The sequence below is a fragment of the Scyliorhinus canicula genome, chromosome 18, assembly GCF_902713615.1.
Source record: "Scyliorhinus canicula chromosome 18, sScyCan1.1, whole genome shotgun sequence".
In the NCBI taxonomy this organism is placed as follows: domain Eukaryota; kingdom Metazoa; phylum Chordata; class Chondrichthyes; order Carcharhiniformes; family Scyliorhinidae; genus Scyliorhinus; species Scyliorhinus canicula.
This window is the reverse complement of record NC_052163.1, coordinates 53,495,658-53,523,300: the sequence shown is the minus strand read 5'-3', so window position 1 is coordinate 53,523,300 and position 27,643 is coordinate 53,495,658. Positions and strand designations below refer to the sequence as shown.

At 46.4% G+C, this 27,643-nt stretch overlaps 1 protein-coding gene across 2 annotated transcripts in view; it reads right to left on the bottom strand.

The window, feature by feature from the left end:
- map2k4a (mitogen-activated protein kinase kinase 4a) overlaps positions 1 to 27,643 on the bottom strand; it is a 213,090-nt gene that overhangs the window by 130,771 nt on the left and 54,676 nt on the right. For both annotated transcript variants that reach the window (XM_038778177.1, XM_038778178.1), the window contains exon 2: positions 16,718 to 16,846. In XM_038778177.1, coding sequence (XP_038634105.1) covers positions 16,718 to 16,846 — 129 coding nt within the window. The remainder of the gene's footprint in view (positions 1 to 16,717; positions 16,847 to 27,643) is intronic.

Here is a 27,643-nt window from a genome sequence, read left to right as displayed (position 1 = left end):
CCTCCCCTTCCACATCCGGAAGCAGCAGTCACTCCAGCATGGTGTATCCCGGGCAACCTAGGGAACCCCCTCCAGACCTTTCGGGCAAAGTCCCTAACCTGCAGATATCTGAACTCACACCCCCTTGGCAGCTCAACCCTCTCCCTTGCCCCTCCAGACTGGCGAACCCTTCCTCCAAATACAGATCCTCACCTTGACCAGTCCCACTTTCCTCCACCTCCTGCATACACTAACCATCAACCCCCCCGGCGGAAACCTATGATTTTCGCACAGCGGTGTTAGCATCGACATCCCTTCCATCCTAAAATGCCTCCTCAGCTAATTCCATTTCTTCACCGTGGACTACACCACTGGGCTCCCTGAATCCCTATTTGGAGCCATTGGCAATGCTGCCATCACCACAGCCCTCAAACTAGACCCCTTACAAGATTCCTCCTCCATCCCAACGCATTCTACCCCTTCTCCTTCCTACCACCTCCGCACCTTGTCCACATTCGCCGCCCAATAGTAATGAAGTAAGTTCGGCAACACCAACCCCCCCCCCCCCCCCCCCCCCCGGCCGCCTCTGCAGCAGGGTTCTCCACACCCTCGGCACTTTCACCGCCCATACAAAGTCCGGGATGCTCATGTCCACTTTCCAATCTTTTGGTAAATAGACCGGGAGAGCCTGAAAGATAAATATGAACCTCGGTAGAATATTCATTTTCACCACTTGGACCCTCCCTGCCACTGTTAAGTGCAGTGTATCCCATCTCCAAAAATCCTCCCTGGCCTCCTCCACCAGCTTCATTAAGTTCCACTTTTGGAGCCCCATCCATTCCCTCACTACCCGAATCCCTAAATGCCTAAACCTATCCCTCGCTACCGGAAATGGTATCCCCCCCTAAATTAGTCCGCTGTCCCAGATCATTCACCGGGAATACCTCGCTTTTCCCTACTTTCAGTTTGTACCCAAGAATCCTTGAAACCTCCCCACCAGGCCCAAAATCCTTCCCATACTCTCCAACAGATCCAAAACATACAGCAAGAGATCATCGGCACAGAGCGACACCTGATGCTCCCTCTGTCCCCTCATAATCCCCCGCCACAACGCCGACCCCCTGAGAGCCATCACCAACGGCTCTATGGCCAGCACAAAAAGCAACAGCAACAGTGGGCACCCCTGCCTCATAATATAAATTTATGATATAGTTTCTCGTGCATGTCATGCACAAGTGGAACAAGAGTTTGCAGACAAATCCAGTTATATTGTAAGAGTTGTTCCTCACATTTTAAAAGAAAATAGATGATATTCGGAACTGATTAGTATCTTTAAAATGTACTTTTAACTAAAACTAAAACAAACTTATTGCATTGAAATCACATTCGGCATTAGAACCTACCTCATTTCCTCAATACATGCAAACACATTAACAAGCAACACAATTCAATCACTGCTTTACATCAGTGCATGTCTCCTCAATTCTACTTCACATTCAAGTTTACTTCTTTAAAATACTCTACACCATGACCCATGGGATTTGTGTGTTAGCCTACTGTCTTCCATTAAACTTGATAAACACAAATTTCTGCACTGGCATGAAAAGCACATTTTGGCATCTTAACCAACCTACATTGTCCAGAAGAGATATTCTTACAGAACAGCTATGAGGTTTGTTTCAGTTAGTGGTTAAACTTGCATGGATTGCCCCTGGAATGATGGCCAAGTGTATTCCAGAATAAACAAACATCAAATTGCATGCTTTTGCATTTTACATCAGTTTTGGGGGAAAAAGTAACTTGCTGGGTACATTCACATCCAAGCAAAAAATTACTTTCATATACTGAACTCTGCCAGGGTACTTACTGATCAGTCAAGTATCACAGGACAGGTGTTGGCTCTTTTGATGCAGTCATCTTTGTTCATTGTGTCAACTGAGGTGGAGGGCATTAACTGGATAGTTACTTGCGCACTTTCAAAAAGATACTTACTCACACAAGAACGAGAGTGGAGTCAGGCGATATATACCTGTAATACTTCACTATGAATAAATCCTTTCCAAGTAAAGAGTGGCTCTACTTTCTTCCTCAACTTGCTATCAGGAGTGCAACAATCTTGACACAGCAAACTTTGGAAAAGTTCGGGGCAGATCAGAGCTTTCTCTTGCAGTCTATCTTTTTATATAAAACAGAGCTAGTCACAGAAAGGAAGAGAGACAGGCAAAGAAACACAGAGATAGTGAAAGAAAGAAACGTGATGGAGAGGCTATCTCACTATGAAACTGTCCTGCTCATAAATTCATATATTTGATTCAAAGTAGGCCCCTTTATATCAATCTCATCTCACCTCTGTACCCGAGATCACATCTGAAACTACGTGGCAGCAAATGAAACATAATATCCCGCACTCACAAGGGTGTGCGCCTCCTCTCCAATGGTTAACAAGCTATGTAACAACATCTTGTATTTATATAGTGTCATGGGAGTGTCCCTTTAAGAAATGTTTTTGTCTTATCACATGGCTTCAGTGATGTCATTGTGTGGGTGAAGCTGGGCTGTGGCTCTGAGTTTTACTTTTCCTTTCTCTCTTCCTTTCTGTGACTAGCTCTGTTTTATATAAAAAGATAGACTACAAGAGAAAGCTCTGATCTGCCCCTAACTTTTCCAAAGTTTGCTGTGTCAAGATTGTTGCACTCCTGATAGCAAGTTGTGGAAGAAAGCAGTTTTTAACTGGTCTGTTCTGCATGGGTTGAAAAAGAAGTGCCCATTTGCATTTTAAAAGCTGCTTCCAGGCTGCTTGATAACTTGAAAATAAATTACTGTTTTCTGGAAGGTATTAAAACCTGCTGTTTTGGAAAGGGCACAAGAATATCCAAACCAGGTCTTCAGTGCTGTGTGCTGGGCCATACCTTTGAAAGGGGTTTCTGGTTTATGGGATCTTGTTGTTAAATTGCAACAGCTTAAGGGGGAAATTTATTAAGGATTATACATAGAGTACTTTAGCTGTATGCGGTATTTACGTTGGTAGTTGATAAAAAATACTTACTATGTGTATTTATAAAACTGAAAACTAAATTTGCAAAATAAACTTTGTTTTTGATTAAATGTGCTTGGGGCCTCTGTTGAATAACACCTGAAAGGCAGGCCCTTGTGCTCATCATAACCAAAATAAATAAACAGTTGTAGGTCAGATGAACTCCATGATATACTTTGCAGTTTTCTAAACCCTGGCCCGTAACAGTAGGAACAGGAATAGGTCATTCAGCCCTGAAAGTGTGCTCCACTATTCAATAAATTATAGTTGATCTAGCTGTGGTCTCAATGTCACTTTGCTGTCTGCACCCCACCCCCAAACCAAGCTTATCAAACACTCGAATAAATTCAATGATCCAGCCTCCACTACTTTCCAGGAAAGAGCATGCCACAGACGAATGGTCCTCAGAAAATGATTTGCCTAATCTCAGTTGTAAAAGGGAAACCTCCTATCTTTAAAACTGTGTCCCAGTTCTAGTCTGCTCCACAAATGGAACCATCCTCCTAGTATCTACGTTATCAAGTCCCCTCAGGATCTTGTAGGCTTCACTAAAATCACCTTTCATTCTTCTAAACTCCAATGGGTATAGGCCCAAACTGTTCAACCTTTCTTCATAGGGTAAACTCCTCATCTCAGGAATGAATCAAATGTATGTTTTCTGTACTGCCTCTAATGCAATCATATCTACCAGGGCATCCAGATTCCTCTATATCACCATGTTCTCCGTTTAAATAGTTTACTGCTTTTCTATTCTTCTTGCCAAAGTGGAGAAGTTCACATTTTCCCACATTGTACTCCATCTGCCAAATTTTAGTCACACACACACACACAAGACATTAGGACAGAAGACCTGGCTAAAAGTCTAGGTTTTAAAAATTGTCTTAAAGGAGAGAAGAGAAGCAGGGGCGCTTCGGAACAGAACCCCCAAAGCTTAGGGCCCAAGCAGCTGAAAGCTGGGTGGAACAATGAAAACTGCGGATACTCATCATTGGAAGAATGCAGATACCTCAAGAGGAGCGTTGAGCTGAAGGAGGTTACAGAGATAGGTGTGGGCACGGTCACAGATTTGAAACAAGGTTGAAAATTCCAAAATTGAACATGAGGAAAAGCGAGATGTTCGCGATCCAGGCAAGAGGACAGGAGAAGAGACTGGGAGAGCTGCCGCTTAGAATGATAAGGTTGAGCTTTCGGATCTGGGAATCCAGGTGGCCCGGGAATTGGAGACACTGCACAAGTTAAACCTATCCCGGCTGGTAGAACAAATGGAAGGGGACTTGAAGAGATGGAACGTGGTCCCGCTATCAGTGGCGGGGAGGGTACAGACCGTGAAAATGACGGTCCTCCCCAGATTTCTGTTTGTCTTTCAGTGCCTCCCCATCTTCATCCCAAAGGCCTTTTCCAAGCGGGTGAATAAGATTATTTTGGGCTTTGTGTGGGCGGATAAAACCCCGTGAGTGAAGAAAGTGTTGGTGGAGCACAGTCGGGGGGGGAGGGTGGGTTGGCGCTGCCGAACTTCTGCAATTACTACGGGGCCGCTAATATAGCCATGATTAGGAAGTGGGTAGTGGGGGAGGGGTCGGTGTGGGAGTGGATGGAGGTGGCGTCATGCAAAGACACCAGTTTGGGAGCACTGATAACGGCACCTCTTCCTTTCTCGCCGGCCCGATACTGCACAAGTCCGGTGGTGGTGGCGGCTGAGAATCTGGGGGCAATGGAGGAGGTGTAAGAGAGTGGACGGAGCATCGGTTTGGACCCCGATTTATAATAATCATCGGTTTGTATCGGGTAGGCTAGTTGGTGGTTCCGGAGATGGAAAAGGGCAGGAATTAGAAGGATGGGAGATCTATTTATAGATGGGAGCTTTCCCAGCTTGAAAGCCTTGGAGGATAAATTTGAATTGCCAGCAGGAAACGGGTTTAGGTATTTGCAGATGCGAAACTTCCTGAGAAAACAGGTGCTGGCCTTTCCGCTGCTGCCGCCACAGGGGATACAGGATAGAGTAGTCTCCAGTACCTGGGTGGGAGAGGGGAAGGCTTCAGATATTTACCAGGAGCTTTCGGAGACGGAGGAAACTCCGGTGGAGGAAACTCCGGTGGAGGAGCTTAAGGGCAAGTGGGAGGGCGAGCTAGGAGGAGAGATAGAGGCGGGTCTATGGGCGGATGCCCTAAGCAGGGTTAATACTCATCACGTGCCAGGCTTAGCCTGATACAATTTAAGGTAGTCCACCAGGCACACATGACAGCGGCTGGGATGAGTAAGTTTTTTGGAATAGAGGATAAGTGTGCGAGCTTGCGTGGGAAGCCCAGCAAATCATGTCCACGTGTTTTGGGATGCCCGAAGCTTACAGGGTTTTGGTAGGGTTTTGCTAAGGCAATGTCCACGGTACTAAAAACACGGGTGGTGCCGAGTCTGGAGGTAGCGATCTTTGGAGTGTCGGAAAGCCGGGAGTTCATGGGTCGAAAGAGGCTGACATCTTGGCCTTTGCCTCCCTGGTAGCCCGGAGACGGATCTTGTTAATGTGGAGGGACTCGAAGACCCCGAGTGTAGAGACCTGGGTTAGTGACATGGCTGGATTTCTCAGTCTTGAGAAGATAAAGTTCGCCTTAAGAGGGTCACTGGTCGGGTTCACCCGGAGTGGCAGCCGTTCTTCGACTTTCTTGGGGAAAATTAAAATGTCAGCAGATGCAGTATTCCGGGGGGCATGTTGATGTCATTGTTAATGTTATTTTTATAAAAATTTTAAAATATCTTAATAAAAATATTTTTTTTAAAAACACAGCAGTACTTCCTCAATATTGGCTTCCCAATAGTAAAACAATAAATTGGACACAAGACATTTAAACAAAAATACCACATCGGAAAAGTAACAATCCTTCACTGTCTTTAAGTTCACAAAAGCCAATCCAATAGATAGACTTTTATCCCGGACGAGCCCCCAATTGTTATGGGAGAGGTGTTTTCAGAACCCCAAAATGTATCATGGAGTTCAACCAACCCCCACCTTTAATGGATTGTCGCTTTTGAAGCACACAGCTTATTCCCCAGCTGTAGTATTACAATTATGGACACGTGGTTTTTAAAACAAAACAATGTTTATTCCATGAACTCAAATTAACCTTTTAAATAAACATTGGATCTCTTAACACCCCTTACTTCAAAGATAACCCCGAAAACAATACAACACTACCCAATCCTGCAAACTGTTCCTTTACACATCCAAAAGACTTAACAAATCCTTCAAACAGAAGCACATTAGATTTATATTCAATACTGAGACCTTTTTACAATTCCGATTTCACCAAAGGATTAAGAGATAGTCCTTCATGGCAGAGATCACCAGCAATGCAGCTCACAGCCACACTCAAGCTTTCTTCAAACTGAAACTAAAACTCCCAAAAAGTAGTGACCTCAGCTCCCCCCCCCCCCCGTGACATCTTTTCAGTAATATGATCAACTTTATTTCTTAAAGGTACATTTCTTAAACATCCAATTCTTAAAGACACTCTCACATGACACTCTGGAGGAACATCCTTGGGATCTTACCCACCCAAATTAAAGAGGACACAAATTTATTAACTTTGACAAAGGAGGATTTGGGAAGAAAAGTGGGGAGACATTGAAAAAGTAAAAACCTCCGGAGGTTACATTCATTTTAGTACTCTGAAGCCTGCCCACCAAAGACAGGGGGAGGTTATCCCAAGTTAGATTTGACCCCATTAACGAGACTTGCGCAATTTAATTTCTGGAGCGAGGCCCAATCGTGGACCACCCGGATTCCCAGATAATGAAAGCTAGACCTGGCAGAGTGAAAAGTCAACATTCCCAGATGGGCTCGCCTCCCTGGGAGAATCAGCAGAAAGTATTCACTCTTGTCCAAATTCAACTTGCACCCAGAGAAGGCGCCAAAACACCTAAATAATACTAAAAATCTTTATTATTGTTACACATTGACACTCATGAAATTAGAGTGATAATTCCTTGGTCGACACAATCCGGCGACTGTTCAGGTACACCGAGGGAGAATTCAGAATGTCCAATTCACCGAACAAGCACATCTTTCAGGACTTGTGGGAGGAAACAGGAGCGCCTGGAGGAAACGCACACAGACGTGGGGAGAATGTGCAGTCCGCACAGGCAGTGATCCAAGCTGGGAATCGATCCTGGGGCCCTGGTGCTGTGAAACAACAATGCTAACCACTGTGCTACCGTGCTGCCCGGCTTCATTATCTCATCCATAGTGGTTATTGGGTGGGTAATATAAAAAAGCAGATAATTTGCGGACAAGGGTACCCTATGCTCTCTCCCTCCACGATTTATCCCCTTCCACTTACTGGTTGATCTTAGTGCTATGGCCAGCAGTTCAATTGCAAAATATTCAGTCGAAAATAACCCAAGCTCAAGGCATATGTGCGAACACTCGCGGCAAGGCCCTATACAGTAAACAAACCCAGGATTTGAACTTTTGCCCAAAACCAAACCTCCCAAGAATGTCAAAAAGATATCCCCACGCCACTCTGTCAAGCGCTTTTTTGGTATCCATGGAAACAATTAGCTTCGGTTCGGGCACTGCAGAGGGGAAAAGGACAATGTTTAACAGCCGACATATTGGCCGATAATTCCTGAGCCTTGACAAATCCTATCTGGTCTTCAGAGATCACCACTGGGAGGCAATGCCACCACTTTTGTGAGAAATGTACAGTCTGCATTCAAAAGAGAAACGGGTCGAAGCGATCATCATTCCGTACGGTTCTTGTCCTTATCAAGGATCAGGGAAATAGAGGGCTTGTAGTGGGCAACGAATTCCGGACAAGGTGTCATTAAAATTTTCTAATATTAAACGGATCAAATGTCCTGCAAACTGCTTAAAAAACTCAATGGGGAACTCATCAAGGTCAGGAACTTTACCCATCGGCATTAACCCAACGGACTTCATAAATTCCTCAGGGCCCTATGGGGATTCCAACTCTTACTGCCTCTCCGTCTCCACCAATGGGAAGATAACCCATCCAAAAACTCAGTTATCGCCGACCTTCCTTTAAGGGACTTCAATCTGTAGAGATCCTGATAAAATGTTTAAAATGTTTCAGGGAGGAAGGGGTCGAGCGAGGGAACCATGGTTTACCAAAGAAGTGGAATCTCTTGTTAAGAGGAAGAAGGAGGCCTATGTGAAGATGAGGCATGAAGTTTCAGTTGGGGCGCTTGATAGTTACAAGGAAGCGAGGAAGGATCTAAAGAGAGAGCTGAGACGAGCAAGGAGGGGACATGAGAAGTCTTTGGCAGGTAGGATCAAGGAAAACCCAAAAGCTTTCTATAGGTATGTCAGGAATAAAAGAATGACTAGGGTAAGAGTAGGGCCAGTCAAGGACAGTGGTAGGAAGTTGTGTGTGGAGGCTGAGGAGATAAGCGAGATACTAAATGAATACTTTTCGTCAGTATTCACTCAGGAAAAAGATAATATTGTGGAGGAGAATGCTGAGACCCAGGCTATTAGAATAGATGGCATTGAGGTGCGTAGGGAAGAAGTGTTGGCAATTCTGGACAAGGTGAAAATAGATAAGTCCCCGGGGCCGGATGGGATTTATCCTAGGATTCTCTGGGAAGCCAGGGAAGAGATTGCTGAGCCTTTGGCTTTGATTTTTAGGTCATCATTGGCTACAGGAATAGTGCCAGAGGACTGGAGGATAGCAAATGTGGTCCCTTTGTTCAAGAAGGGGAGTAGAGATAACCCCGGTAACTATAGGCCGGTGAGCCTAACGTCTGTGGTGGGTAAGGTCTTGGAGAGGATTATAAAAGATACGATTTATAATCATCTAGATAGGAATAATATGATTAGGGATAGTCAGCATGGTTTTGTGAAGGGTAGGCCATGCCTCACAAACCTTATCGAGTTCTTTGAGAAGGTGACTGAACAGGTAGACGAGGGTAGAGCAGTGGATGTGGTGTATATGGATTTCAGTAAAGCGTTTGATAAGGTTCCCCACGGTCGGCTATTGCAGAAAATACGGAGGCTGGGGATTGAGGGTGATTTAGAGATGTGGATCAGAAATTGGCTAGTTGAAAGACAGAGAGTGGTAGTTGATGGGAAATTTTCAGAATGGAGTTCAGTTACGAGTGGCATACCACAAAGATCTGTTCTGGGGCCGTTGCTGTTTGTCATTTTTATAAATGACCTAGAGGAGGGCGCAGAAGGATGGGTGAGTAAATTTGCAGACGACACTAAAGTCGGTGGAGTTGTAGACAGTGTGGAAGGATGTTGCAGGTTACAGAGGGACATAGATAAGCTACAGAGCTGGGCTGAGAGGTGGCAAATGGAGTTTAATGTGGAGAAGTGTGAGGTGATTCACTTTGGAAAGAATAACAGGAATGCGGAATATTTGGCTAATGGTAAAATTCTTGGTAGTGTGGATGAGCAGAGGGATCTCGGTGTCCATGTACATAGATCCCTGAAAGTTGCCATCCAGGTTGATAGGGTTGTGAAGAAGGCCTATGGTGTGTTGGCCTTTATTGGTAGAGGGATTGAGTTCCGGAGCCATGAGGTCATGTTGCAGTTGTACAAAACTCTAGTACGGCCGCATTTGGAGTATTGCGTACAGTTCTGGTCGCCTCATTATAGGAAGGACGTGGAAGCTTTGGAACGGGTGCAGAGGAGATTTACCAGGATGTTGCCTGGTATGGAGGGAAAATCTTATGAGGAAAGGCTGATGGACTTGAGGTTGTTTTCGTTAGAGAGAAGAAGGTTAAGAGGTGACTTAATAGAGGCATACAAAATGATCAGAGGGTTAGATAGGGTGGACAGCGAGAGCCTTCTCCCGCGGATGGAGGTGGCTAGCACGAGGGGACATAGCCTTAAATTGAGGGGTAATAGATATAGGACAGAGGTCAGAGGTGGGTTGTTTACGCAAAGAGTGGTGAGGCCGTGGAATGCCCTACCTGCAACAGTAGTGAACTCGCCAACATTGAGGGCATTTAAAAATTTGTTGGATAAGCATATGGATGATAAGGGCATAGTGTAGGTTAGATGGCCTTTAGTTTTTTTTTCCATGTCGGTGCAACATCGAGGGCCGAAGGGCCTGTACTGCGCTGTATCGTTCTATGTTCTAAATGTCTCGTTGACCCGAGGTGGAACGGAAGCCAACTGCCACTCCAGTCCTTTATTTGCACAATCTCCCATGAAGCAGCCTGCCACCTCATGATCTAAAAGACAACTGGCCTTCTCCCAATGTTCATAAAATACCCCCTTCGAACGTCGAAGCTGGCTCACCGCCTTACTTACTGGTCGTAATTCAAATTGCGTCTGCAGCTGTATCCTACTCGCAAGCAATTCCAGGGTAGTGGCAAGCTGTACTGATCATAGAATCCCTACAGTGCAGGAGGCCATTCGGCCCATCGGGTTTTCACTGCTCCTCTGAAAGACCACCCCAACGAGGCCCATTCCCCTGCCCCATCCCTGTAACCCCACTTAACCTTTGGATACTTAGGTGCAATTGATCATGGCCAATCCACCTAACCTGCACATCTTTGGAACGTGGGAGGAAACCAGAGCACCCAGAGGAACCTCACACAGACACAGGGAGAATATGCAAACTCCACACAGTCACCCGAGGGCATAATTGAAACTGGATCCCTGGTGCTGTGAGACAGCAGTGCTAACCACTGTGCCACCATGCTGCCCATATGTCTACCTCAAGGATGGAGTCTCTGCTGCTCTGCCCTCGCAGTCCTTTCCATGCATGCAGGAAATTCCCCCCCCCCCCCCCCCCCCCCACAGATGACCGCCTTAAGGGCTTCCCACAACGTAGGTGAGATAAAGTAATTGCTTTAAATTTTATATGTTCCCCAATGCGGAGGACGTGTTCACGAAATCCTGTCCGCCAACAACAACTTTGCCACCCCTGATCGAATCAAAGAGATTTGGGCTTGGATCGGTCCGTCCTCGGATCCAGAACACAGTTTAAGTCACTCCCCATGATTAGCTGATAGGAGACCAAATCAGGAATGGAGGCTGGCAGCTTGTTAATAAAACTACCCTGGCCCCACCCCCTTCCCTCCACCTCCAAACAATACCACACCCAAATATACACAAAGAACAGGAAGGTGAAAAATAACCATTAAAACCTACTTCTACTAACCTTAACCTCAAATAAAACAAAAACACTAAGCTCATTATTTAAAACAAAACTAATATAATGAGCTGCAGTCACTCCCACCGCTTTGCTACTTTTAGCTAGCAGGGCAGCATCAACTGAGAGTGAAGAAAAATGTTCACAGAAAAAAGACCCAAAGTACACCGAGCTATATATATTTCTCATAACAGTTATCGCACGTAGAGCAAAACCCCCCATAACATTAAAAACCCCCCTCCCCACCCAAATCCAACTTTTAAAAAACTCAGCCTACACATGAACAAAGAAATTCAAACATGTAAAAGTAATCCCAACAACTCCGCATTTCCACATGCTCACCCGCAACGTCCAAAAACTTCAAAAACCTCCCATCCATGCCATTTTACAAAATAATCCACCTCCTCCAGCGCATCGCAAAAATAGCCTTTCCCCTCAAAAGTTACTCTGAGCCACGCCGGGTATATAACCCAAATCAAACTCCACTTTTATACATGGCAGCTTTGGCCTTGTTAATCGCGCCCGCTTCCTTGATAGCTCCGCATCAATGTCTTGATGGAGCCTGATGGTGAAGCCTTCCCATTTATAGTTGTACGTTCCTTAGCCCATCTCAGGACCCGTTCTTTTTCCTGGAAGCTGTGAAACAATATCTGCTAGCATTGGTTTGTTTGGACACATTTCTATCAGTGTGTCTGGTGGGCTCAATCCAGCTCGGGAGGGGATGTGAATCCACCCTGCCCACCATCTTCGCTAAGTATTCTGTGGGAGTTGGGCCTCCCATCCACTCTGGCAAACGCTGAACTCTAATATTTTGCTTTCTGGAACAATTCTCCAAATCAGCCAATGCCATTTTCTCCACCAGCCCCAAGAAGCCTCCGATTCCGTTAACAAACTTCTGTTTTCAAGTTCCTTTGTCCTGGCCCTTCTGGGCATTTCCCTTGAGACTCCTTAAACAAAAATACCCTCATAAACTGGGTGAAAAGTACAATACCCTAGCAGAAGCCACCTCGTGTACGTCATCCGCCCCCTACATACTGCCATTGGAAGTAATTACTCAAAAGCAAAGAAGCAAGTAGTACCCTGGCAACAATGAGATAGATGAGAATAGAGCCAGGTGAGTGCTATCCCATTCCATCCGGATGGTAGTGGAAATGCATTGGAGAATGGTGGTCAGCTTGTCAAGGTCAGCAAACAGGACTAGGAGAGATTACATACCATGACCAGTCACACAACGTCATTTGGGGCTTTTATACTGTGGCAGGGTCAGAAATCTGATTGGAAGGATTCAAACATAGAGTTCCGGCAAAATGGCATGGATTTGGGAGGTGAGGGTTTGGGAGGTAACAGTACATTCAAAAGCTTTGGAGAAGGGGCAGTTTTTGCAAGAACAAATAGGAATGGTTTGGTTTTGTGGAAAGGGATGATCATGCCAGACTTGAAGACTGGAACTATGGAAAGAGGGGTGAAATCAGGTGAGACCTTTTCCAGAAAGGACAAATCCATTTGGAACTTAGTTCCTCAAAAGGTTGCTGGGCAGGGTGAATTTTTCAAGACTTAGGATCAAGAGATATTTGTTAAGTAAAGATAGCAAAGGATATGAAGCTTAAGTAGGCAATTCAAGCTGAGGCACAAATCATCATGACGTAGCTAAATTATGGAACAGGTTTGAGGGGCTGAATGGCCTATTCTTATTTCTATGATTCCTCTCCTTAAATAAGCTAATTTACAAGCATCCTGGACATTGGTCGCAACAGTAACTGAAGTACTTTTATTTAATGATTCTAAAAGAACATCCTAAAGCAAACTATATATTAAGGCCTATTCTCTTTAGGTTAATACTATTTTTGACCATCACTAGAGGAAGTCTGACCATGCATGTTACATAAGGGCTGTACCATCTTTGCGATGTGCTCCTGAAGTGAAAATTGCTTGTCACAAGTCGGCTTCAAACGAAGTTACTGTGAAAAGCCCTTTTCAGACGCCTGTTCGAGGAGGCTGGTATGGGAATTGAACCGTGCTGCCGGCCTGCCTTGGTCTGCTTTAAAAGCCAGCTCTTTAGCCCTGTGCTAAACCAGCTCCTGCAACCAACCAAGATTTTTTTGAAACTGCTTTCAAGTAATTTGTCCAATTCAATATAGGTCACATTCAAGTAAAGCTTACAAATTACAATATTTTAATTCTGGAATGATAGTTCATAATCACCCAATTTTGCTAAATTGGGTGAAGATTAATTAATCTCCAAACAGACTATAAATTACATTAAACTTCTTGCTTAGATCTTTAGATGCAAGAAAGTTAATTTCAATCTTCATATTTTCACTGCACAAGAGAATATGATGAGTAGAATTCTCTAAAAAAAAACAAGCTTGGAAAGTTGCAATTAATAACATGTTATTGCTTCTGTAGTTCTGCTTTAAAACTAATTTAACCAGGGAAAGTTTAAGTACCAAAGACATTTTAGAGCTGCATCGTTTCAAACAATTCAAAATATCTACAATTGGAGGCAGTCAATTTCATGCTTTCCTTTAACCCAATGGGACATTCCACACCCAGATGAGAAAAGATTGGAGGAAGCTTGAGTGGAAAGTAAACACTGCCATGGCTGATTGGGCAGAATGGCCTGATTCTGTATCATTTCTCTTTTGTAAATTTTGCAGAAGAGAAAGCCCATTTGTAAAAACTTTCTTCAAGAAGTATTTTACCAGACCAGATGTGTTCAGACTGAACTGACCATAAATATTTCATAACCAAGCAGCAGTGAACACAATAACTAAAGTTTAACTGAGCAACTATTATAAGCATTCAACAGATCCGACAAAAACAGAAATACTTTGAATTATTGATTCTCAATGCAACTATAGGAATTTAAACCTCAGGTTAAATGTCACTGAAATGTCAAAATATACATCAACATGGAACTTTTTGGCTGGCTTCCCTTCACAACAGTTGATTAAATGTAGGTAACAATGACAGTGCATTTTTAGAGTAAATAGGTACTCAGAATGCAGGTGGACAAGATTACTACACCCACGTTTCAATGTCCCTCTCCTTTTCTACAGAGCAATTTCTGAAGCAGTTTAGGAGCTGATTTCCCATTTTGACATGCAACATTAACACTATCATTGAAAAAATAAACCAAAACGTTAAGTATTTTAGAAATTTAAACCAAGTATCCACCCCCATTAAAAAATAATGAGCAGAATATTTCTGACATCACATTTTCACTATAGTTAATGATTGATATAAAGTAATTTTCAATTTGCACCACTACTCAGCTGGTAGAATGAATCTGACATTCAGTTCCTACTCAATCCTGACTCAACTGAGATAGCATAGAGGATGCAGTCTCACAATGCTCAGTCTGACACCATATCAGAGGGCAAATCCTGTCCAGAATCAACCAGGTTTCTAAATTGTTTAGAGGGTTCATTTCACTTTCTGACAGTCTACCTACCCTTACTTTAAGTTTTGAGAGGTGGGTAGTATGGTGACACAGTGGTTAGCACTGCTGCCTCTCAGCGCTGAGGACCCAGGTTCAATGCCAGCACGGATTACTATCCTTGTGGACTTTGCACATTCTCCCTGTGTCGCCGTGGGTCTCACCCCCACAAACCCAAATATGTGCAGGGTAGGTAGAATGGCCACACCAAGTTGCTCTTTAATAGAAAAAATACAAGAAGTGGGTACTCTTAAAAAAAAAAATTTTATATTTAAGATTCGAGTCTCTCTCATCCCGGTGCTCGAAACATTTGAATTTCTAATTGCTCCTGCAAGCATCAAAACAAATGCAGAGCTCTCTTCGAAACAGGTACAGTTAATTTCTCGCTGGATATAGGGGATGGCATAGAATCAAGAAGAAATGGAGTTTGTTGACTAATCTCAAACTAGTAGCTGCAGAGTACACTCTTGTTTTAAAAATAATTTAGTGTACCCAATCCATTTTTTCTAGTTAAGGGCAATTTAGCGAGGCCAATCCAAATGACCTGCACAACATTTTGGGCTGTGGGGGTGAAACCCATGCAAACATGAGGAGAATGTGCAAACTCCACACGGATAGTGGCCCAGAGCCGGGATCGAACCTGGGACCTCGGCGTCATGAGGCAGCAATGCTAACCACCCGCCACCGTGCTACCCAGAGTTGCCAGCTTGTACGCAGCCTGACTTGAAACATCAAATATTTGCTGCAATAACAAATGCAGAAGGAAAATTAGCACTTGAACAGAATTTTTCAGTTTCATCACAATGTACTTCCTCCTTTTGAAAAGACAGATCCAGTAAATCTCACCTACTTTCAGAGAAGCTTGCGCAGAGAAAAAATGCAATTACATTCTGCAGTTGAAAAACACATTGGTCTCCTTTCTCTTTGGAAAAAGATATGCAAAGAAAAAGGTTAGCCATTCAGCCCTTTCAGCCTGTTCTGTAATTCAATTAGACCATGGTAGATCTGTATCGCAAATCCATCTACTCTCAATTGTTTTCATAACCTTTGATACACTTGCCTAACAAAAGTCTAGCAAAATTTTCAATTGATCAACCTCAAAAACCTTTTGGGAGACGAGAGTTCCTGACTCCCACAATCCTTTGTTGACAAAGCGATTGCTGACATCACAACAGAGTGGCTTAGCTTAAATTTTACATTACGTCCCCTTTGTTCTGGACTTTCCCACCAGACAAATTTGTTTATCTCTATCTAACCTATTAATCCTTTTAACCAATTTGAACATCTTAATAAGATCAACCCTTAATCTCTGCGCTCAAGGGAATACAAAACTTAGTTTATTGGCCTAACAATTTACCCCCACATTACTTTTCTGAATTTACACTGCAGCCCCCCACCCTCGCAAAGCCAAAATAGACATTTTAGCAGTGCAATGCCAAGAACTGAATACAGTATTTGAAATAAGGTTCAACCAAGTTTCATATCTGCCACCCCTTGTATCCTACCCCACTCAAGATAAAGGTCAATATTTCATGAGCCGCATAGATTACCTTTCTCAGTGTGTGTGCATGTACAGTATACACATATACATATTCTAATCTGTCATATAACAAAGACCAGACCTACACAAGCACACAAATAAAGTTACTCTGGCGCAATCAAGGGCTGCAACTGCCATTCTTTTATCTAAATAATGTCAGGTAAGGGGTAGTTGAGGATAGGATCCCCAAGTACCGAGGATACCCTCCTCTCCACTTCCCTGAAGAATGTCCAAGTCCACAATCAAACCTAAGAACACCTCGATAATGGTCCCAACAAAACCTTCAGAAATCAAGAACTTAGAACACAAAAATATAAATCAAAAGTCAGCAGCTTTGTCTGTAGTCATCTTAACATTATTAACTGTTGACTGACAAGAGGGGAATGTGATGCCCTTATGTTAACTGATATGTACCATGTCCATATTCCATGCACAATAATTCTCTAAAAGCCGAAAATTAGTTGTTAATGCAGTCTGATAAATTGTGTTCCTCTGTTAGAACTCCTATTGAGTCACATCCTAAATTGCACCAATTTATTCTGAGATTCATGGGCCAAGGATAGGTGGGCAGGGCAATAATCAGTAAGCTAAGGTAGGTCACTAACCAAAAGTGTAGTAGTCCTCATTTTTTGAATGAAGTTCTCCTCCACATACCAATTTTCCCACCCTCCTGCCCTCTGGATCTTGGTCTGGACTGAGGAAGGGCTTCTGTTTGAGATTTCTGTGTTTCAATTCTGTTTTCAAAACACAAAATAAAAACATGTTAGATAGGGCAATTTTACCTACCAAAGAGACAAACTGGATCTCTTTTTTAATGAATGTAGTACATACAAAAAAAACGTTCCTTCAATGCTTTTATAATTATTGACTTCAATATCGTAGTTTATAAGATCTATAGTAATGACACATTCTATTAAAAACAGTATACCAGAAAATCCCGAAAGCCAGAATTACATACATTGCTTTAATGAATTCAATAATCGGTCTTTTTTTAAAAACAGACTGTCATTTAAAATTTCAAGACATCCTACGTGCAAACTTCCATGCTCCTCTCCCTCAACTATTGACTCACTTCCTTCAATGGTTTCCTAGCCAGCCTGCCACTGTCCATTCCCATAAACCTTGACTGTCTCAGCCAACCTACCTTTGCAATCTCCAGTTCCACAGCCATCCAACAAGCTCTCTGCCCTTCTGACTGCCATAGTTGTGTGACGCATTGCACTTCCAACACTACACACCCCTCCGTCCCTGCCACAAGGTCTGGCCATCAATTCCTTCTTTCCACCACTTACCTACAGCCAACCAGATTATAGCTTCTGGAAATTTCCCTTTTACCATCTCCAACAGACCACGACCGGTCTTTGAGACCCTCCTTTAAAATTAAGGTCTTGTACTAGTACGGCCCCGCTCATGCAAAATGGCTAACAAGCATGATGGGAAAATGGTCAGCTTTAAAATGACATATCCAAAAAAAATTGCAAATTACAAAAATAGAGATACACAGGAAATAGCTCTATGCACAAATTGACACCTAAAAAAACCACAGACGTCATTGAGGCTCGTCCAAAACGTGTTGATTGAGACAGAATGCAACACCTAGACCACAGACCTCATTAAAGCTAGTGTTGACCCAGACAAAACGCAACATCCTGAAACCATAAGGTATAAGCTCATGTTGCGTATTGGAAAACAATGGCTGCATAACGAACAGCTCGTTGGAGATGGTAAAAGAGAAATTTCCAGAAGCTATAATGTGGTTGGCTGAATGCAAGTGGTGGAAAGAAAGGACTGATGGCCAGATTTTGTGGCAAGGATGGAGGTGTGTGGTGTTGGGAGCAATGCATCACACAACTGTGGCAGTTAGAAAACAATGGCTGCATAACGAACTGATGTGGTTAGGAAAACTAGGTAATTCGGCCTGTTGTTCTCTCAGAGCCGAATTGTTAATGGAGGAAAGGCAAGATCCCGTCCATGGAACACGCACAAAAATAGAGCTGAGGCCATTTCTCTAGCGTAACCCATGGGATGAAGATCACAGATGCAACACCCAGAGTTGGGACTCAGTGACTAAAGACCTCCGGAAAAGGAAGCATCTCGCCAGTACTTATACGGGGAAATATCTATTTAAATATCCAGAGCTGAGAGTCTTGGTACAATTGTAATCATTAGTAAAGAATAAGAATTGCATGCATAGTGTATTTTATTGAAGTTTATATAACAAAAATATGTTGAATCATAAGTTATAGCATCGAGCATTTGTTTGATACATAAACTGTTCGACCTCTTAAAGAGTACAGAGGCCAAGAGAGTCAACAGTCTTTTGGCCGGACTTGTTCTGACCCCTACAACCAAATGCTCATCTTGGGACTTGAACCTTTATCTTAGTTTTTGGTCAAACCTCATGTTCGCAGTTTTAGGTTCAAGATTTCTTGTGTACCTGATGTATCTTGGGCATTTTCTGTATTAAAAGATACCATATAAAGTAGATGTGGCAAGACACTGGGCTAATATCCAACAAATAGGACGCCAACAATCTTATCTTTCCATATCACTGAAGTAGAGCATTTGTAGAGTAGATCCTTCCAGTTGAAACAGAATACAGCCGTATCAGAAAACTAAAATTATTTGTGAAGTTTAACAAAATTGGATCTATTTTGGGAAACCAAAGCTTTTTTATTGATAAATCTGTGTGCAAAGAAGACTCACTACTTTCAAAATGCTCAAGATCACAAAGCTCTTTAAACTTCACATGCAGTCTGCATGACATTTTAGAATATTGAGCACGTTTTGAAATAGTTCATGAAGCGTATCCTAATCGGGCAACTAGTTTGCTTGCAAATAATTAACAACGGTTAAGAACTGCATGCTGGGAAAACAAGCACTACAGCTTTTAGGTCTTCAGTAAACCAACTTAATCACACATCTGATAGTGCAGTATGTCAATTTAATTGAGACCTGATTTCAATAGACAGCTGATGCACTGAACAGAAATTTCAAATTTTGGCTCACAATGGATGAATCATTTTGAAGCACAAACGTCTTGAGAAAGCATTTTTTAATAATAACAATAATAATGTTTGGTGTTTTAAAATGTATTTTATTACAAACATTTATCAGAACAGGTTACAGCGAACAAACACCCTGGGAAACATGTTTCCCTACAATCAACTACACAGTCTGTACAGATTTTTCCTCTTTTTCACCACCCGCTCCCCCGCAATGAACAGCCCCTCAAACACAGTCACAAACATCGCACACCTTTCCTCAAACCCCACTGAAGAACCCCTTAGCTGATATTTTATCTTCTCTAATCGCAGGAAGTCATGCAGGTCACCCAACCAAGCCGCTACCCCCGGTGGCGATGCCGACCGTCACTCCAGCAAAATTTGCCGCCATGCAATCAGAGAAGCGATGTCCAAGACATCAGCCTTCCTCCTCTCCACAAGCTCCAGCTTCTCTGAGACACCAGATATCGCCACCAAAGGATCCGGGTCCACCTCTTCCTCCACTATCCTGGCTAAGACCGCGAACACTCCCGCCCAGAATCTTCCCAATTTTTCACAAACCCAAAACATGTGCGTGTGATTCGCTGGCCCTCGCCCACACCTCTCTCTCATCTGCTACCCCCTGAAAGAACTCACTCATTCTCGCCCGAGTCATATGCACCCTGTGCACCACTTAAACTGTATCAGGCTCATCCTTGCATATGAGGTCCCATTTACCTTACGCGGTGCCGCACTCCATGCTCCCCAATTGATCTCCCCTCCCAACTCCGCTTCACATTTCTCTTTGATCTCACCACCCGCTCACCTCCCTGCTCCCCCAGCCACTTGTACATATCCCCAATTCCTCCCTCCCCTTCCACATCCTGGAGCAACATTCGTTCCAGCAGGGTGTATCCCGGCAATCGAGGGAACCCCTTCCAGACCTGTCGTGCAAAGTCCCTAACCTGTAGATACCTGAACTCACTCCCCCTCGGCAGCTCTACCCTCTCCCTTAGCTCCTCCAGACTGACGAACCCTTCCTCCAAATACAGATCTATCATCATTGATCAGCCCCACTTCCCGCCACCTCCTGTATACACTATTCATCTCCCCAGGCTCAAACCCATGATTCTCGCACAGCGGCGTTATCCCCCCCCCCCGCCTGTAGCAGGGTCCTCCCTATGCTCGGCACCTTCCTTGCCCATACAAAGTCAGAAATGATCGCGTCCAGTGCCCGAAAAAAGGCCTTTGGTATAACGATCGGGAGAGCTTGAAAGATAAACATGAACATCGGCAGAATATTCATTTTCACCACTTGGACCATCCCTGCCAGCATTAAGTGCCTGCCAGCGTTAAGTGCACTGTATCCCACCTCTTAAGATCCTCCCTAGCCTTCTCCCCCAGCTTCGTTAAATTCCACTTGTGGAGCCCTGTCCATTCCCTCGCAACCTGAATCCCCAAATACCTAAACCTATCCCTCGCTACCGTAAATGGCATCCCTCCTAAATTAGCCTGCTGTGCCAGCTCATTCACCGGGAATACCTCGCTTTTCACGACATTCAGCTTGTACCCGAGAACCCTCCAAACCTCCCCAGCAGGCCCATAATCCTTCCCATATTCTTCAATGGATCCGAAACATACAGCAAGAGTTCACAGGCATAGAGTGACACCCGTGCTCCCTCTGCCCCTTAATAATCCCGAGGCCCATCGCCAATGGCTCTATGGTCAGCACAAACAGCAATGGGGACAGCGGGCACCCCTGCCTCATCCCTCTGTGTAAGTCAAAGCTTCGTGAGCTCATATCATTCGTCCTCACCCTTGGTGCCACATACACCCATGCCACAAATCTCGGCCCAAACCTTCCCAAAACCTCAAACAAATACCGCCACTCCACCCAATCAAATGCCTTCTCCGCGTCCATGGACACCACAACCTCCGGTACCAGAGCCCTTGATGGATTCATCACCACATTCAACAGCAGTCTTATATTACTCGCGCCTGCCTGCCCTTCATGAAGCCTGCTTGATCTTCTGCCACCACCCCGGGGACACTCCTCCATCCTCCTCGCCAACAACTTAGCCAATACTTTCACATCCGTGTTCAATAGTGATATGGGCCAATACGACCCACATTCCACCGATCCTTCCCCTTTTTCAGAATTAGTGTGATTACTGCCTGCGTCATAGTCTCCGGCAATTCCCCCTTTCTCCAGTGCTTCATTAAATATGGTTCAACAGATATGGTGCCAGGTCCCTTGCAAATTACTTCTAGAATTCCGCCGGGTACCCATCCGGCCCGGGGCCTTCCCAGACTTCATACCCCCGATACTATCCAGCACCTCCCTCAGCCCCAGGGGCTCCTTCAATGCCTGCCTCTTTGCTTCCTCCACCCTGGGAAATTCCAGCTTGTCCAGAAACCGCTCCTCTCGGGTCCACCTCAAAGTCCCTGGTAGTACTCCCTAAATGCCTAATTTATCTTCCCTGGCTCTGACACCATATCCCCAGCCCCAGTACGTATCGTCAATATTTCCCTGGACACAGCCTGCCTCTGCAGCTGGTGCGCCAGCATGCGGCTCGCCTTCGCCCCATACTCATATTGCACCCTGTTGCCCAATGCAGTTGTCCAACCGCCCTCCCCATTGTCAGCCTGTCAAACTGCCCCTGCAACATTCTCCTCCTCGCCAATCCCTTCACGATGGGCACCCTCAAATATTCCCTGTCCACCTCCACTATCTTGCTCACGAGGCAGTCATGTTCCTCCCTCCTTTCCCTATCCGCACGGGCCTTGAACAAAATAATTTCCCCCCCGGACTACTGCCTTCAGTGCTTCCCAAAAAACGGCCGGTGACACCTCCCCATTCTGATCCAACTCCACATACTCCTTAATCGGCACCTGCACCTTATCACAGAAACCTCCATCCGCCAACAACCCAGAGTCAAACCTCCACCCCGGCCTCTGCTCTCGTCCCAATCTAAACCGAATCTCCAGCCAATGGGGCGCACGGTCCGAGATAACTATCCCCGCATACTGTACCCCTTCCACCCCAACGAAAATCTCCCGAATCACTACAAAGTAATCAATCCTCGAATACACGTTATGGACGTGTGAAAAGAAGGAATACTCCCTTCCTTTGGGTTCTGAAAGCGCCATGGATCCACCATACCTATCCTCTCCATAACAGCCCCCCCCCCCCCCCCCCTCGCCATTTGTACCCTACCCTTCGACCTGGGGATCGACCTATCCACCCTTGGCTCTAGGACACAGTTAAAATCTTCTCCCATGATCAACTGGTGTGTGGCCAAATCCGGGATCGCTGCCAGCAAACCCCTCATGAAACCCATATCATCCCAATTTGGGGACTTACACATTTACCAGCACCAACGGTGCCCATTCTAATACCCCATTCATAATCACATATCAATAATAATATTCTTTATTGTCACAAGTAGGCTTACATGAAGTTACTGTGAAGAGCCCCTAGTCGTCACATTCCTGTTTGGGTACACAGGGAGAATTCAGAATGTCCAAATTACCTAACAGCACATCTTTCGAGATTTGTGGGAGGAAACCAGAACCCGCGAAGGAACCCCATTCGGACACAGGGAGAACGTGCAGAATCCGCACAGACAGTGGCCCAAGCCGGGAATCGAACCTGGAACCCTGGCGGTGAAGCAACAGTGCTAACCACCGTGCTACCATGTTGACATCACACATCTTCTGAAAAAAATCAATTCTTTGTTTACTGAGTGACAAAATAACTTATTTGTTCAATAGGTTAAAAAATTAGGTAATTGGTTTAATTTATGGAAGAAAAATGCAATGTCTCTCTCATCAATGCAGGGAATGTTAATATTGTACAATATTCTGGTAGACTGAAATTTAACCACTATTGCCAAACTTCTTGAAGTCAAAAGGAAGGAATTCTACATCTACAAGCAAAGTGGAGAAGAGCCCTAAAAGGCTGATCCACAGCACTGAAGGGCTCAGTTACAAAGGAAGATATGAGAAATGTAGGCTCTTATGGTCTGCAAGGGGGCAACTGAAATGGACATTATATCCGTGGAGTGGGTTTTTTAGTTGAGTTAAATTAATAGGGGAAGTTCTGGAATTTAAAATTTAAGTTGGCTGCAAAAATACCGTTTAATCATGGTGCTTTTCAATTTCTTGTTACAGTCAAAGTCTTAAAACATTAAATCTTTTCATGTCATGCTTTCAGCTATCAACTGGAAGTTCAAGTTGCTTTCTTTTAAGTTATTGGTGTCTTGAGATTGTAATAATATGCCTCTGCCATTTGATCTTCTACAGTCTGCTTTGCACTGACTCAATTTCATGCTAAACTATTCCCCCTCTTACATCCTAGATTGTAACAAGTGACAGTCGTCCAGCACACCTCTTCGCACCAAAGTACAATGGACATTATGCTTCATGTCTTAGTTCCATAATTCAATTTAAATATCTAAAGACTGCATATGGTGGTTCCCCCATATCAGGGACCAGACTGAAGCCTTCACCTCCCCCCATGTCGCTTCCACTGTCCCCAAATTTTGAGGGTAGCCGCCACCACCGGACTTGTGGTATATCTTGTTGGGGGGAGCTGCAACGGTGCAGTCACCAATGCCGCCAGGCTCGTGCCCACACAGGACGCCGCCTCCAACCTCTTCCATGCCGCCCCCTCCCCCATCACCCACTTACGTATCATCGCCACGTTAGCGGCCCAGTAGTACCCACATAGGTTGGGCAACGTCAACCCCACCACATCCCTCCCCCGCTCCAGGAACACCCTCCTCACCCTCGGGGTCTTCTGCACCCACACAAACCCCATAATACTCCTATTTACCCGCCTGAAGAAAGCCTTAGGAATCGTGATAGGGAGGCACTGGAAGAGGAAGAAAAACCTCGGGAGGACCGTCATTTTGACAGACTGAACCCTGCCCGCTAGGGAGAGTGGCAGCACATCCCACCTCCTAAACTCCTCCTCCATCTGCTCCACCAGCTTCGTAAAGTTGAGCCTGTGCAGGGCCCCCCAGCTGCTGGCTACCTGGACCCCCAGGTACCTGAAACTCCTCTCCGCCCTTTTCAGCGGGAGCTCCCTAATCCCTCTCTCTTGGTCCCCCGGATGTACTAACAGCTCACTCTTCCCCATGTTGAGCTTATACCCAGAAAAGTCCCCGAACACCTCAAGAATCCTCATCATCTCCGGCATCCCCCCCACCAGGTCTGCCACATCCAACAATAGATCATCCGCGTATAACGACAGCCGATGCTCCTCCTCCTCCTCCTCCCCCCCGCACTATCCCCCTCCAGTTATTCGACTCCCTCAGCGCCATGGCCAGGGGTTCGATCGCCAGCACAAACAGCAGGGGAGACAGGGGGCACCCCTGCCTCGTCCCCCGGTACAGTCGAAAATTCTACAACCTCCTCCCATTCGTAAACACAGTCGCCACCGGGGCTTCATACAGCAGCCTCACCCACTTAATAAATCCCTCTCCAAGGGAGGTGAAGGCTTCAGTCTGGTCCCTGATACGGGGGACCCACCATATGCAGTCTTTAGATATTCATAAATCCCTTTTCAACACCTCCCAAAGGTATCCCCACTCCACCCTACCAAAGGCCTTCTCCGCATCCATCGCCGCCACTATCTCCACCTCCCCCTCCACTGCCGGCGTCATAATGACATTCAGCAGCCTCCGCACATTACCATTCAACTATCTCCCCTTCACAAAACCCGTTTGATCCTCGTGTATGACCTGCGGCACGACGTCCTCCACCCTCCTGGCCAATATCTTTGCCAGCAGTTTCGCATCCACATCCGGAGCGAAATCGGTCTATATGACCCGCACTGAAGGGGATCCTTATCCCACTTCAGGATCAGTGAGATCAGCGCCCTCGACATCGTCGGGGGTGAAGCCCCCCCTCCCTTGCCTCATTAAAGGTTCTCACTAGCAGCGGGCCCAGCAGGTCTGAAAACTTCTTATAGAATTCGGGCCCCGGTGCCTTCCCTGTCTGCATACTCCCCATCACGTTAACCAGCTCTTCCAACCCGACTGGTGCCCCCAACCCCCCCCCCCACCTGCTCCTCCTTCACTCTCGGAAATCTTAGTTTGCCCAGAAAGCGATCCATCCCTCCCTCCTCCACTGGGGGCACTGACCGGTATAGTTCCTCATAAAAGGTCCTAAACACCCCATTGATCCCTTCGCACTTCGTACTAGACTCCCGCCTCCATCCCTAACTCCCCCATCTCCCTAGCCGCCTCCCGCTTCCGAAGCTGGTGCGCCAGCATCCCACTCGCCTATTCCCCATATTCGTATACCTCCTCCACTGCACCTCCGCCTTCCTGGTGGTCAATAGATCAAACTCCACTTGGAGGCTACGACACTTCCTCAGCAGCTCTTCCTCCGGGACCTCCACGTACCTCTTGTCCACCCTCACCATCTCTTCCACCAGCCTCTCCCTCTTCTCCCCCCCTCTCCCTATGTGCTCTGATGGAGATCAGCTCCCCCCCTAACCACCACCTTCAGCGCCCCCCAGACCACCCCCACCTGCACCTCCCCGTTATCGTTCATTTCTAGGTACCCTTCTATGCACCTCCGGACCCGCCCGCACACCTCCTCATCCGACAGCAGCCACACCTCTAACCGCCACATCGGCCGTTGGTCCATCCCCTCCCCCAACTCAAGGTCCACCCAATGCGGAGCATGGTCTGAAATGGCTATCGTCGAGTATTCCGCACCTTCCACCCTCGAAATCAACGCCCTACTCAAAACAAAAAAGTCAATCCGGGAGTAAGCCTTGTGAACATGGGAGAAGAACGAGAATTCCCTAACCCCCGGCCTCATAAATCTCCAAGGATCCACCCCTCCCATCTGGTCCATGAACCCCCTCCCTTAGCACTTTGGCTGCCGCCGGCCTCCTACCCGTCCTTGACCTAGAGCGGTCGAGAGCTGGGTCCAGCACTGTGTTAAAATCCCCTCCCATTATTAAACCACCTGTCTCAAGGTCAGGAATCCGGCCCAACATACGCCGCATGAAGCCCGCATCGTCCCAATTCGGGGCGTACATATTAACCAGCACCACCTGCTCCCCCTGGAGCTTACCGCTTACCATCACATATCTGCCACAGCTATCCGCCACCACACTCAACGCCACAAACGACACTCTCTTCCCCACCAAAATCGCCACCTCCTGGGTTCTTCGCATCTAAACCCGAATGGGACACTTGTCCAACCCACCCCTTTCTCAACCTTACATGATCCACCATCCTGGAGCATGGACACATAGGCCCTCAGCCCCTTCAGATGCGCAACCACCGGGGCCTGCTTGACCAGTCCATTCAGACCCCTAACATTCCAGGTGACCAGCCGAATCGGGGGGGCTATTCGCCCCCGCCGCCGATCAGCCATAGCTCTTCCTAGGCCAGCCATGTGCCCACGGCTCCCGCACGGCCCGTTCCCCACAGTGGCAAATCCTCGTCCCGACCCCTCCTAAAAGCTCAGTTCCCCTTCGGCCCTTCCAGCAGCAACCCGGTACCCCCCCCCCCCACTCTCTTCCCCCCCCCCCCGCTCGCTAGGGCCCCCCCCCCCCCCAGCTGCGTTGCTCCTCTCATTGGACTCTTGTAAGTCGGCTGACTCCTGCTGACGCCGGCCGCTCCCACCACCTCAGCAACCCCCCCAAGTATAACACTGCTCCTCCCCTCCCTGCCCACCAACAGGCACAATCCCCTCCCCGTTCCGGCCCCAGCGCGGGAAGAAACCCACGCATCCAACTTTAACCCCACCCCTCAGCCCATAGCGAGGGAAAAAAGCCCATGCCACCTGCTCGACCCGGTCCCGCCCCCGCTGGAGCTGCTCCTTTTCCAGGCCCAAACTCCCCAGCCCCGACCCAGGCCATCCTACCCTCCCCCAAGGCCCCATCCACCTTCACCAACCTTCAACCCCTCCCAACCCAACCCCCCCTTTCTTCCTCAAGCCCGTCCGACGGGCCGACAAAACATCCCACAAACTCCCCAAGAAACAAAGGAACAAGGAAGAAAAAAAACAAAATAATATACAACAATCCCCGACCACCCCCGAACCCTCAGTCTGAGTCCAGCTTTTCGGCCTGAACAAAGGCCCAGGCCTCCTCCGGGGAGTCAAAGTAATAATGATGGTCTTCATAGGTGACCCAAAGGCACGCCGTCTGTAACATGCCAAACTTCACCCCTCTCCTGTGCAGCACTGCTTTCGACCGGTTATAACTGGCCCTTTTCCTCGCCACCTCCGCGCTCCAGTCCTGGTAGATACAGATCTCCGCATTCTCCCACCTGCTGCTCCGCTCCTTCTTGGCCCACCTGAGCACACATTCTCGATCGACGGACCGGTGAAACCGCACCAGTACCCCCCTTGGCGGCTCGCTGGGCTTGGGCTTCCTCACCAGCACTCGGTGGGTCCCCTCCAACTCCAAGGGCCCTTGGAAGGACCCCGCTCCCATCAGCAAGTTCAGCATGGTGACCACATAGGCGGGAGACGCCGAACGTGCGGCTTAGCTCCGCATCGACGCAACCGGAAGAC